Source organism: Stegodyphus dumicola, chromosome 3 (assembly GCF_044657685.1).
Source record: "Stegodyphus dumicola isolate Sdum_Otavi_A_Nest chromosome 3, ASM4465768v1".
NCBI lineage: Eukaryota > Metazoa > Arthropoda > Arachnida > Araneae > Eresidae > Stegodyphus > Stegodyphus dumicola.
This window is the reverse complement of record NC_140770.1, coordinates 121,148,092-121,161,630: the sequence shown is the minus strand read 5'-3', so window position 1 is coordinate 121,161,630 and position 13,539 is coordinate 121,148,092. Positions and strand designations below refer to the sequence as shown.

The window sequence follows — 13,539 nt, the reverse complement described above, 5'->3', positions numbered from 1 at the left end:
GTGAAAACAAAATGGCATCCAAAAAAATAACTAGGAAGTTGCTGTAGCAGGGTTGGTCGCCAAATTTTCGCCAAGTTACTAAAATCCGAAGATTCACCTTCGCTTTCTCCAACCTTCAGGGTCAGAACTAAACACTGAATTTTCATGATTGCCATTATGGAAAACCTTTTACCAAAATGGCATTCTAAAGACTAACAGCACTATTTTACACTAAATAGAAATAGCTTTTTATTTTAGAAGAGGCGATTCTAGATCCAGTTTCACATTTTCTTCCAAAATGAAGCATTTTGCAAAAAACTTACAAAAATTGCTCTCCAAAAATACAAAATTCCCACTCTTAATGGAAATCAATTTTGATTAAATGTAGCGTTAAAAATAATTTGGTTTTCAAGAAACAATATTTTAAAATTTGACTTTCAAACAAATAATATTTTAAACCATGTTACAAAATTATATCTAAGACTCAAAAAGAAAAGAAACAAAACATAAATTTGGAAATTATATCTTTATTTTTCTATCGTTTAAAATACACCCAAAAAAGTATACACGTAAAATATTATTTTACATCATTACTGACAATGTTATAGAAACAAGATGATTTTACTGTGCTTTAAGCAGAGATACCTGCATCAATATGGTTTAATATGTCTCTGAGTAATCTATATCACCAATGAAAATGATTTTCAATCAAAAGGTCAAAAGGTTTCAATCAAAATTAACTTCAGATGAAACAACCAAATGAATTTAAAATTATAAGTGTACAGTAATTTATAACGAAATGACATCTAACAGAAAAAAATAAATTTCATTACATATGAACGCGACTATTGCGAAAAATCACGTCCAACTAAAGAGAAAATGAATATGCAGATAACTGAATAAATTATATAACGAAGAATTACCTCTTTTTTAACCATCCGTAATAACTTTTCTCTATATTCTTTCTCTGAAATATACGTATTGATATATGATAAGCATAGGCATATTTTACATAAATACAAATGAAACAGGAATAATTATACTAAATTAAATATACAAAGCATTCGCTAATTTCACCTACCTGAGGCATTTTGATCCCCCATGTAGAAATTATGAAGGACTGATAAATTTACACCAAAAAAAAGTTTGACTACCGGCTGTCAGAAACTATGTCTGGTTGTGCTAAAATACTCTGTTGTTGCCAAACAGAATATCTTCAGGATTTTAACCCGTAAGAACTCCCGATCTTGCTCCCGATGATATACGAGGTTGAAGTACTCTTTATTTGAGAATTTTAAGCTGAATGACTCATATTGCTGGATCTTTAATGGCAGAAAACTCAATAAGAAAAATTCCTATAGTACAAATAGTAAAGGGACGAAAGTTAATTTATATTACATCAAGTTTCTTTGAGGAAATGAAGCTTCCCTTATGTCGAACAGAATAGAACAATGTAAAATTGGAAAGAGAATTTTTCTCTGAAGTTACAGATTGGAAATTTACTTTTTAGCTGTGGTTACGGCATATCACAAAATCACATTGCATTGCTTTTCGCACAGTTATTCGATTTATTCCCAAACAAATGAATAATTTTTTTTAAAAAAGAAGAAATTAAACAAAGTGACCGCGAGTATCATTGCGAGTGCATTGGAACGTCTATAGAAAAGTGCTTTATTATTATAATTATTATTCATGGTAAGTGAATTCCAAAATTTATAAGAGGAAAACCTTCTATAGACTTAGTTATCAATACCAATGTCTCAATAAGGATTTTTTTATAAACTGCGTAGGGATCCTAGGAATTTATTATAACACAATAGCACTTATATTATGGGGTAAAAAAAGTTACTTTATTATAAGAAAACTATTTTTTTTAGAAATAGGAATAGACGCCTTTCTTCCTCCATGTCAATAGCTACGGAATGAGTGATCCTCAGTAATTCTCTCACATGGGCCGTACACATTACATATATTATTAGAAGTTTCGAGCACACATAGATTTTCTTTAGCTCAACTTTTCGAACTCTTCGAAGCAGACTTGAAACAGCATTCTATCTATTGACAACAAGATACTCATTTACAAATCCATCTTGTGTCCAATATTATATTATGCATGCCCTGCATGGGCTTACTCTTATCGTACTAACAGAAAGAAACTCCAAACCAAAGAATGTCTATGTGATGAACAATACATATTCTTTGCCCAAATGGCACAGCACTGCGTTCTGTGGTAGATAACGGATTCACCATGGTACGTACGTAACAACAGACTTCGCCAGGAACTGAAAGTCGAACTACTGAGCCTGTTACTACCGGCTTGCCCAAAACTTTCGTGAAAATCAAAAATTGATAGATGATCCTGTTATCAAAATCTGTCACTACGATGTCAACGACCCTCTGAAATCTTAGAGACCAATGTCTATTCTAAACACGAATAATGATTAATTACTTTTTGTTATTTTATCTGCTAATTATGTATATTTCCATTGTAACGTGTTCATAACACACAGCAAATCATAATTGCCTAGAAATTCAGCCAGCCATTTAGGATATTCCAAAAGAAAAAAAAATGAAGTGTACATATAATAATAACAAATTCAATATAGGAATATAGGAGAAAAACCTGAGTTTAGATCGAGCATGACAAATAAGACCCTATCAGATAGGAATACCGACGACATGAAAACAGTTATTAATCTAAGCGAAAAAACTAATAATTTTGTGAAAGAGCTACAAAACAAAGTTACAGAAATATTCTCTATATTAGAACTATTTCATATAAGAAAAGTAAACGTAACTTCAGCTTTTTTGATGTTCTAGAAGACCTTGCCGTCATTTTTGAAGTAGTTAAATTTATATGAAAAATACAAAGACTAGGAAAACTATCCTTAATACAATTATTAAACAAAACTAGGCTTTGTTTGGTCGATCTTAAACATGGGAAGTGTCAATGAAAAAAATTCTCAGTCTTCTGACAATCACTGATGAACTTAATTAATTCTCTGATTGCTATTTTATTTTCGTGTGGCAGAAATTAACATAATATTCTAACTGTTGTCTGAGAAAATTTTCATAATTACTGCTGTGAAGAGATTTTTATTATCTTCCTTAAAACTTTCAGCTATTCATCTTTCGTCTTAGTCTAGGAATAAAATGTCTCTAGGATATTTATGTCTTTAATTTTTTTATTGCTTATTTATTTATTACCACACTATATATTTCAGATTATTGTAAAAAATAGCAAATTTGTTGATTTAAAAATATTTTCATTGTTAGTATGCATAAATGTTTTTCGTAAGAAATTTATTTTTTCTCCCTCTTCCCTAATTTCTGTATTTATAATAAACCAAAACAAAAATTAAAGTTTGTCCATTATGACAGCTCCCTCTGGAGCTTTTGACGTGTTGTAATACGTGCAGACTTAAATTTTGTGTATATCAGGGAAGGGTTTTATCTACCTAGATTCTGAGCGCAGTCGGCTGATATGTCTTGAGTGTTATGTGTAATTGAGTGGGTGTTGCCTTAGTTTATGTACTTTAAATAATTTTGAATTAGGAACTATTAGAAAAATCAAAATTTCGATCATTAGTTGCATAGAATCATTATCTACGTTCTGTTAAACATGGTAAGTTTGAGGATGTGGATTGCTGCATCCGGCCTTTAAAAGTATTGCAGTGTTTTTGTCGCTGCATTAATATTGCTGTGTGATATAAAAGTTTCAAAACGTTCTTCCTTTTTAAATGTGTCTCAAGTGTCTGTGAGATTGAGGTAATATATATGTACCTTTCCACTAATTCATTTCTCCTGACGTAAGCCTATAGCTTTTTCTGCTAATAATGATCCTCCTCTAATAGATATATAAGCAATAAATGGATTTGCATGAATTCATTTGATTTATAATACATAAAGAGACAAGAGTTTGAACTCTTACTTTATGCATGAGCAATGCCTAACCGAGTTTTAATAAATTATGTAACATATATATTCATTTGTTTCTTGTTTGTTTTGAGAGAATTATTGTTATTGATATCTAAACAATTTGAGTGCAAAATTCAATTTTTATTAGCATGAAGTTGTTTTTACACGTTTGTTTTCATATTCCGAAGATGTCAAATTATATTATAATGGATATTACTAATGTGTTACCTTCAAGAAATTCATTTTTATTTATCTGCCTTATCAATGCAAAGCAGTAGTATTTCTTTTCTCTAAAAAAAAAATTAAAATATTCCTAAAGATCGTATATCCTACAGTTTTGTATATAAAAAACATCTTTGTAATGAATGTTTTTCAAATTTTATTTTGAATTAAATGATGTAGAACTTTGATTGTCCGTTAGTGTCTGATCTATTGCTATGATGCTCAAAAGAAGATCTCTTTTTAGCATTGTGCATTTTACAGTATAGATAAAAATCTAGATTATAATTGGGATGATTTCATTACAGCTTATGAGCTTGATTATTATTATTCACAGTAAAAATGTAATGTTTAAAATGATTTGAAAAAAAATTGTTTGGCCATAGCATCAAATATCAGGTATCTTCAACCTGACTCATGTTATCAACCCTACTGTGCTTCATTTACTATTATTATTATTATTTTATTGTTGCATCTGGATTTTTTAAAAATAATTTCATATATATATATATGATACTTCTGAAACTGCCTGTTAAATTTTTTATCAAACGTGTGATGTCTGATGTTTACTAAAATTGCAAAGATTTTTCTTGTTACCCTGTTTCTTGTCTTTGTAGTGTACTTGGTAGTATAAGTGGTAGTGCATGCATACATTATTCATATTTAGAATTCAAATCCTGGTAAGGCAGTTGATTTCTAACATTTCTGTTTTAAAAATTCTGATACGTTCTACAAACTTCCATAGGATTAAACTGTGATTGCTCAATATTTTTTAATAAAATCAATTTGCATATTTTTTATTTCACATTTTAATCTACACACTGATTCTCGAACTTTATGTAAATATATGAAATTTAATCGACAACCAACCCTATCTATTGAATGAAACATGATAATGTATTTCCTTAAGTGTAATTTGGTATCATTTGTGTACTATTTGAAATATTTCCATAACTGTTTTGTAGATCAAATATTGTATCATTATTGTAATTATCTGGCAGCATTTATAATCAGAGATTTAATAATTCTTTGTTAAAAAAGGGGTCAATTTTTTAAAAAAATTTTTATGTTCCTGGACATTTATATAAGACAACCATATCTGTGTTCCTTGGGTACAAATTTAAATCTTGTCTATACGAATAAGTATGTGAATTTTCAATGGCTAATTATATTTTTACCTGTACTGAATTTATAAATAAATGTTCACAATATGTTATTTGCATTCCCCCCTTTTTTGGAATGATTTTATTTGTGCCTTTTTCTTTTTGAAAACTGAATTCAGTATCAGATTTAAATGTGTTCTTGCTGGCTTAAATTTATTTAAATTTATTCTTTCATATTCCAAAGATAATATATTTCATATTCCAAAGATAAATTATATTATAATGGATAAAAGAAACTTCACTTGTTTATGCATACATTATTGTAAACACTGATTGCTCTGTAAAGAACCATATAAGTATTCTGAGTATGTGCATTCTTATGAAAAGTTTTCTAGCTTATTTGGTAGCTTTGAGAATTGGCAAAAAACATTTGTTTGGCTAGCTTAACAGCTTGTAGCAACTATCATAACCACATCTGAAATCAATAAATTTCTGGAAATTGTCTATTTTTTTAACAAATAGGATATGAAAGAAGTTTGCATTTTTAGATGAATTGTGTGTGAAAAATCATTCTTGTGTCAAAAATAATGTATATGTGCAGAGCAGTGGATTTCACCCTTTTGTAGATCATGCTCCCTCCTTTCCCAAACTTGAAAAATATGTATATACATTTATTTAGATTATATTTAATGTCTTTTATACATTAAGCAAGAAAATATAGAAAATGTTGGTATTTACCAAAACTTTAATAAAAAGTAATTTTTGACAATCGTATGTAGAGACATTAGGATTTTTTTGGAGGCCGGAGAGATGAAAAATTAGCAACCGCCTTCGCCGGGAATCGAACCACTGACCTTTGGAATACAGGCACAGCATGCAGAACCACTACACCACGAAGGCACGCTAGGAAAGTGGGAGAAATATCTTGTATAGTCCCCTTTTTAAAGGGCGACTGGGGTTTTCAGGGGACCCAATCGCCAAATCCTGGATGTGAAGAAACCTTATCAAACACGCTTTTAGTTTGGGCCCCACTGTAGACACATTAGGATTTTTTTTGGAGGCCAGACAAATGAAAAATTAGCAACTGCCTTCACCGGGAATCGAACCACGGACCTCTGGAATACCGGCCCAGCGTGCAGAACCACTACACCATGAAGGCACGCTAGGCAAGCAGGAGAAATACCTTATACATGAACTAAAATACCTAACAGTTATATAAAAGGCTGACTGCATCCCCCCTTCTCGAAACTATGAAAACTAGGAGAATTACCAGTAAAAGTTTACAATTGGGTGCCCCTTGTTTTTTGGCGATTCTTTTTTGACGCCAAGATCGGCACCAGGAAGACACAATTTCAAGATGCCCGCTACACAAAACCAAAATAAGAAGTTAAAGAATTGCATAAACTCTGTGTCCATGTACACATCGATCTGTTTTCACTTAAAAAAACATCCCAGAATTGCACAAACTAGGCATTGCGCACTGCTTTAAATTTGACCATGTACACATCAATCTACTTTATTTAAAAAAAAAAAAATCAGGAGGCTAAAGCAAAGTTAAACTATCATGGTAACCAGAAATGAGATTTCATCGCCAAAATTTTTCAAAAAATTGTCGCTAATCAAAGGGGCACCCAATTGTACACTAGAGCCAAATTACCACTTGGTTGAGAACCCCTAGTTTAGAGTGATAAAAATTAGTTATCCCTGCATTGTTGGCTTTTTGTGCACATGTAAGCTTGAGTAGTAATCTTATTTTACAAAATACCTCTATAATGTTTGCTTTTTTTTAACACGTGCAAGTCCATTTTATTTACATAGCTTTACTTTTCATATTTATTGCGATCCTGGAAATTTTATCTTGTATGGTCTATCAGAAAACAAAGAACGGCACAGGAAATATATTTTAAAATAAGGAAAAAAATAAAAATGAAAACATGCAAATTACACTAATAGAACTTGAAAGTTATTTTATGTGCTTTTAAGTTATTTTATGTGCAATGAGATTTTAAAACTTTTTTAATTTGTAATAAAATTCACGAGTGAAAACATGTAGCAGTTAGCAGATGTCACACATTGTATCTGTAAAAAAACAGAATTTTTTTGGGGTACTACTGAATTTTCATGGGCTCCATTATCAAGATAGTTTCTACAGAATTTGGTTATTCAGGAAGTATAACTTCACAGAATACAAGTTTTAACTTTTTGTTGTTATGCAAAATACCATTTTCTTGAAGCAATGTAATGCTTTCTTTTTCATCAATCAGTAAACTTGACAGTCGTTTTGCAATTTATTATGGCAAAAGAAAAAAAAAAAAAAAAAAGTATCTGGTTTCTGATCTGTAAAATGATAATTAAATTTAAAAAATGTAAATCCACTTGTATTCTATAATGTGCATGGTACAATCATGCATAAGTGTCAGCTGTGTTGTTTGCATATTTGTAAATATGTCAAAAACTGACAGTTCTACTGAGTATTAAAACTAAGAAAGAGGGCAGTCAGAATGTGCTAAATGTGTTTTTAATACTCTATTAAGAAATTAAATTTTTCATTCTTTTATGAAATTACTAGTATGGTAGTTCATGTTCTTTACAAAAAAGCAGCAGCATTTGGATTCATTACATTTGATTTATGAAAATTGAATGCAGTACAATTTACTGAATTTATAAATCTCTCATTAGTAATTATATTAAAATATCATAAATATATTCACGTATGTAATTTTGCAGCATACATATTAAAGTGTTACTGAGTTTAGTCACCAAAATAAGCAAGCTTCATACAATCTGTGGGTGAAGTGCAGAATCGCCCACTTATTTGTTTGGCGCTTTTTACAAGAGTAAAACGAATTGAATTTTTGTTAATTTTCTTTGACTAAGTGAAAATAGGTTGATGTGTATAAGAATGCAGTCAATTCTGGGATGTTTTTGTAAGTGAAAATAGGTCGATGTTAAAATGGATACCGAGTTTGTGCAATTCTTAAAAAGGCGCCAAGCAGTGGGTGATTCTGCACTTTCCCCTAATCTGTAATGCACAAATTTTAAATTCTGATGTGGTGACTGCTTTAATGAGGTAGTAGTACCAAACACGTTAAATGTTAATAAGAATATTTTATTGAGATAAATGTGAAATGAAAACTTTATATACTTTATTTTAAGCAGTGATATTTTATATGTAGTATATCTTATATACTTTATTCTAAAGTAGTCATGTTTTTCCTTGAATAAAAATATGATGGCATAATTTCATGCTTTAAATATATATCACCTTTTTACAACCTAATAAACTTTTCCAGACTGAGCAACAGCTAGACTGTGCTTTGGATTTGATGCGAAGACTCCCTCCACAGCAAATAGAAAAGAATTTAAGTGATCTTATTGACTTGGTAATATGTTAGTTAGTTAGTTGGACTAGCTTTTTACATGCTTGTTGTAAAAAAAAAAAAAAAAAAAAAAATTATAATTTTATTTCAAATATTTCCTTTTGTGTATTAAATAGGTTCCGAGTCTTTGCGAAGATTTATTATCATCAGTTGATCAGCCTTTGAAGATTGCCCGTGATAAAAATGTTGGCAAAGATTATTTGTTATGCGATTACAATCGAGATGGTGACTCGTACAGGTTAGTGTATTTATGGATAGTAATTTAGAACGTTTTCATCAAATCATTCCTATTTTCCGTATTTTCTTCAATGGTTATTTTTTATGGTGTTTGAAAAAGTAATAGTTTTTTTTACACATGATAGCAAATTCTGATTCAGTCATATAGACTTGTATTACCTCAAGATATGGTATTAGGTCATTTAATCAATCTTGCAGAATATTTTTAATGTATTAGTGTATTTTAATATGAGGAGATCTTATATGAAATTCTTTTTCTTGTACGTGAAAAAAAAATTTGCTAGGGGATCTTATTTACACTTCATATTAAATGTATATTTTAATATTTAATGTGAAGTGACTTGCAAAATATTTTTAATGTAATAGGATATATTTTAATATGTGTATTTATAATGTGAGGTGAACTTATAAACTCTTTTATGTTTATTAAGTGCATTAAAATTGTGGGATGATCTTATTATACTTCGCCTCGAGGATTTTTTCATTCCATTTATATAGTACAAATTCTGAGGTCTGGATTCTTTGGGGCTTCGGAAATTTGGGATTTTTCCAGGTATTATATCATCTGCTTCAATCTTGTAAGATGACATGAAAAAATTATTAAATTAAAAATATGAAATAATGATTTATAAAATAATGAAGCATGAGTAAGTTAAAATTTACAAAAGGAAGAAAATGAGTATATATTTGTTTGCTTTAACATTTGCTATTAAACATTTTGCATTTACATGTTATCCTGTTGTCCATGGAACTATAACAAAGTATCGTGATTTATCACCAGTTATGGATAAGTGTGACATGGCAACACGCTCATGACGTTTGCGCTTTCGTTTGATGTAACCCCAACTGATTCTTGTTAGCCTAACTTTTGTTTTTATGAACAAGGATATAAATTAACTGTTATTGATATATTTTTCTCTTGCATGGATAAATGTAATTTCTTGTCCAAAAAGTTGCAGTATTTAAGTCTTGCAGTTGCCACTTCAAGAATTCCCACTAAATCGTTAGTCAACATTTTTTCATTTGTAAAAACTTCTCTGTTGCTTTGTTACCATGCTGTTTGCAATTACTAATATTTAAAAAAAAAAAAAAAAAAATTCAGACATCACTGCATGAGTCATTTCTCATCTAGTCATTTATAAGATCATTCTAGATGAGAGGTTCGGATTTTGATCATTTTGGGTATTGGATGTCTGGATTTCAGACTTAGTACTGTGTTTTAATGGTCAGTGTGAGGTACACCGAATCAAAAAGAAGGAAGTGATCAATTCTATTTCTCTCGCTTTACTGAGCCAGTTGATAAAATTGATAAAGTTTTTTGTGTCTCAATGCAACTTAGGATATATATTAGATTTATATGCAGCATTGTTCTAACATTTTTGGCATAAAATTAGACTTTTTCTGAAATGATATACCTTTTTTACTTCCTTGTACAAAGTAAAAAGGAAGTATTGTAATCGCAAAAAGTTTCAGGCAGCATATTTCAACGAAAATATCCATTTTGACCACTATCGAATGCAATTTAATGATGTTTTTGAGTGATATCTGTACGTAAGGACAGAATAAAATACTCTTTTCCTTCAAAAAAATTAGAAAAACTGCTTTAAAATTAATTCTGAAGAGAATTTTTCATGGCGTCTGTACGAACGTATGTACGTACGCATAACTCAAAAACTAGTAGCCTTAGAATGTTGAAATTTTGTATATAGGACTGCTATAACATGTAGATGTGCACCTCGTATATTGGTTGCAATCGGCCACACCAAGCGTATATAAATATATATATATATATATCCTCTCTGTTACCCGGCTCAGTGATCTCAGTTTCTTTACCCTTATATGTTTGTAAATTGTACATTTTTTTGCTTTAAAAATGATTGTATTATGTTGATTTTATCTTCCGGTTAAGGTTTTTATGCCTTTAGTAAATCTGTGTGCAATGTTTTTAGAATTATCAACAATTTTAAAGTTGTCTAAGTGCCGCTAAGCCTTTTTTTTTTATGGCGGCCATTGATGTTTACATTTGAAACAGGAGACTAGTAGATTTGTTGCCAATCTAGAGAAACTTAGCTTCGCAACAACAAAGATAACGCATTCATTTATTATTACCAATTAAATCATGCTTAATTCTTTCTGGAATTTTTTCGAGGAAATAAGTGTTTGAGATTTACTTCATAATTAATATAGATATTTTGAGTTTTTATGTATTTTTGCCTTCTCGTGAAGTGAGAACTGAATTAATTAAATGAGAAATACTCAATCGTCTGTGAAAAAACTGTTTCTTTTTTGTTTCGTTTGCTTAATTTCTTTTGTACATCATTCTAGCTTTATTGTAGTATTTGAATAGAACATGTGGCAACGATTAGATAATTCTATTCTTTAAATGATATAAATTTTGTGCATTATGAGTTATAATATGAACGAAATATTTAAGTTAACTCTTATATAATTATTGGATTATATAACAGTTAACTTAGTTTCTGTTATATAATTATTATATAAGTTAACTGTTATATAATTATTAATACTGTTAAGTGAATCTAGCGCCAGAATGTCGCTATGGTAAACAAATACTAGAGTAAATTTTAAAGAATGCATTTATTCTTTTGTGGTTTATGCTCTGTCGGCGAAGTAGATTTAATTCAATCCAATAAGTTTAAATGAAATGCGAGAAAAAATGCGTATAATTTAATATTCTGTACAAGAAAGTCATGTGGTGTACACATCAGATTTTTTTTTTCATATTTTAATCCTATGCTTCAAATTATGCCAAAGTTCCAAGTTTAAAAAAAAATAGCCCAAGTAGTTTTTAAAAACTTAGGTCTTAAAATTTTAGCTCTTCAATGTTTATTAAATTCATAGACTCCAACTACTACGGATTCTCCATAGTTTCTACGGAAATTCATGAAAAACTACGAGCTACGAAAAGTATGGAAAAAACTACGGATTTTACAGAAACAAGAGCAGGAGAACCAGTACGCAAAACGGAACCAACTAATTCATCCAATGATTGGCTGAATACTCGTGTTATCATATATCACGTGTTGAGTGCGTTCCTAGTTTTGAAGAATTAGCCAATCGTAGATCAGTAACTCCAACCGTTAACGACTTATCAATAGTTCCACCCAATTGTCTGTCTCCCAGGCTCCTCGCTGATGCGTGTTTAGGCTGCATTCGGCTGCATTGTGTAGTTTACGGCGAGAGCTTAGCATGTGTCTTGTGAACTGTGAATCAGGTGAAAGATTTTTAATCATAATGCTGCCTCGAACGAAGAAGCCAAAATTATCAAAGCAGAAGTTTAAAGATTCATATTCTTCAGAATTTCCATGCATTAAAGCGTCCGAAATTTCTGTGAATCACGCACACTGCAGTGTATGCAACAAAGACTTCTCAGTTGCTCATGGTGGAAAAGATGACTGTAAACGGCATGTGTTTTCTCAAAAGCATATAGAACTTGGCACCGTAAAATCTAAAGAAATAACAAATTTCTTAATAAAAGATGATGAAACAGATCCTATAAAAGCCGAATGCTATTTTGTTCGTTTTTTAATTGAACATAATCTACTGCTTTCTGTTTCAGATCATTCCAAAGAGCTTTTCCAAGCAATGTTTCCGGATTCTGCCATAGCAAAAAAATTTAGCTGCGGTCATACCAAAACTGCTGCTATTGTGAAAACGCTTGCAGAAAATACTGTTGCTGATATTATAAAATCAGTGTGCAGTACATCATTTTCTCTAAGTACTGATGGAAGTAATGATAACAATAATAACAAACTGTACCCATTGGTTATAACATACTACAGTAAAGAAAAGGGAGTGATAATTACTTCATTGATTTCTATTTTAGAATGCACGAATAATACAGGAGAAGGTATTTTTAATTGTATAAATGAAAACTTTAAAAACAAAGGTTTAGAATGGAAAAATTGCTTATCATTTTCTTCAGATAATGCTAGTAATATGATTGGAAAGTTTAAAGGTGTAGCATCATTTATCAAAATGCATCAACCAAGTATAATCACCCGAGGTTGTCCGTGCCACCTCTTGCATATAGCTGCAAAAAAAGCTACTGAAAAATTAATTGGCTCAGAAATTGAAATGTTGATAATAGATATATATTTTTACTTGGAGAAAAGTTCGAAACGGAAGCATAGCTTCAAAGTTGCTCAACAAATTTTGGGACAGAATGCAAAATCTCATAAAATTTTGATATATTGCAGTACGAGATGGTTGTCTCTTTTAGAATCTATAACAAGGATTTTGGAACAGTGGGATGCTGTGATAAATTTTTTTGGAGATAAACCAGATAACAGTGAGAATGAAGGAAAGAGATTGCAAAACATTAAAAAAATTTTACAGTCACCGACCACCAAATTGTACTTGTTATTTTTGAAAAATACTTTGCCTTTGTTTATAACAGTAAATATTAATTTGCAACAACAAGCTCCTTATATACATAAATTGAGAAGAGAACTTTTTGAACTTTTAATGAATTTATTTGTTAGATTCGTAAAACCATCAGTAATTTCTAAAGAAAATGAAGATGTTACTCTAACGTCTATTCCATTTCAGAAGTATAGTAAACAAAAAGAAAATGAAAACTTAGTGATTGGTGCGGAAACAAGACTATATTTAAAAAATGCCAAGTTGAATGAAAGTGAAGTGAAATCATTTTTCAATTCTGTGCGAGCTTTTTTTGTAAC

At 30.3% G+C, this 13,539-nt stretch overlaps 2 protein-coding genes across 2 annotated transcripts in view; one reads left to right on the top strand and one right to left on the bottom strand.

Moving 5' to 3' along the window:
• The window catches only part of LOC118181744 (small G protein signaling modulator 1-like), a 226,869-nt gene extending 225,515 nt beyond the window's left edge, over positions 1-1,354 (bottom strand). Inside the window, exons 1-2 of the mRNA XM_085813251.1 lie at positions 1,061-1,354; positions 903-946 (exon numbers count right to left, since the gene is read on the bottom strand). Coding sequence (XP_085669377.1) covers positions 903-946; positions 1,061-1,082 — 66 coding nt within the window. The 5' untranslated portion in view covers positions 1,083-1,354. The remainder of the gene's footprint in view (positions 1-902; positions 947-1,060) is intronic.
• A 2,029-nt stretch (positions 1,355-3,383) lies between these two features.
• cpb (F-actin-capping protein subunit beta) overlaps positions 3,384-13,539 on the top strand; it is a 39,682-nt gene continuing 29,526 nt past the window's right edge. The window contains exons 1-3 of the mRNA XM_035350934.2: positions 3,384-3,604; positions 8,513-8,602; positions 8,716-8,837. Of these exons, the coding sequence (XP_035206825.1) occupies positions 3,602-3,604; positions 8,513-8,602; positions 8,716-8,837 (215 nt within the window). The 5' untranslated portion in view covers positions 3,384-3,601. The remainder of the gene's footprint in view (positions 3,605-8,512; positions 8,603-8,715; positions 8,838-13,539) is intronic.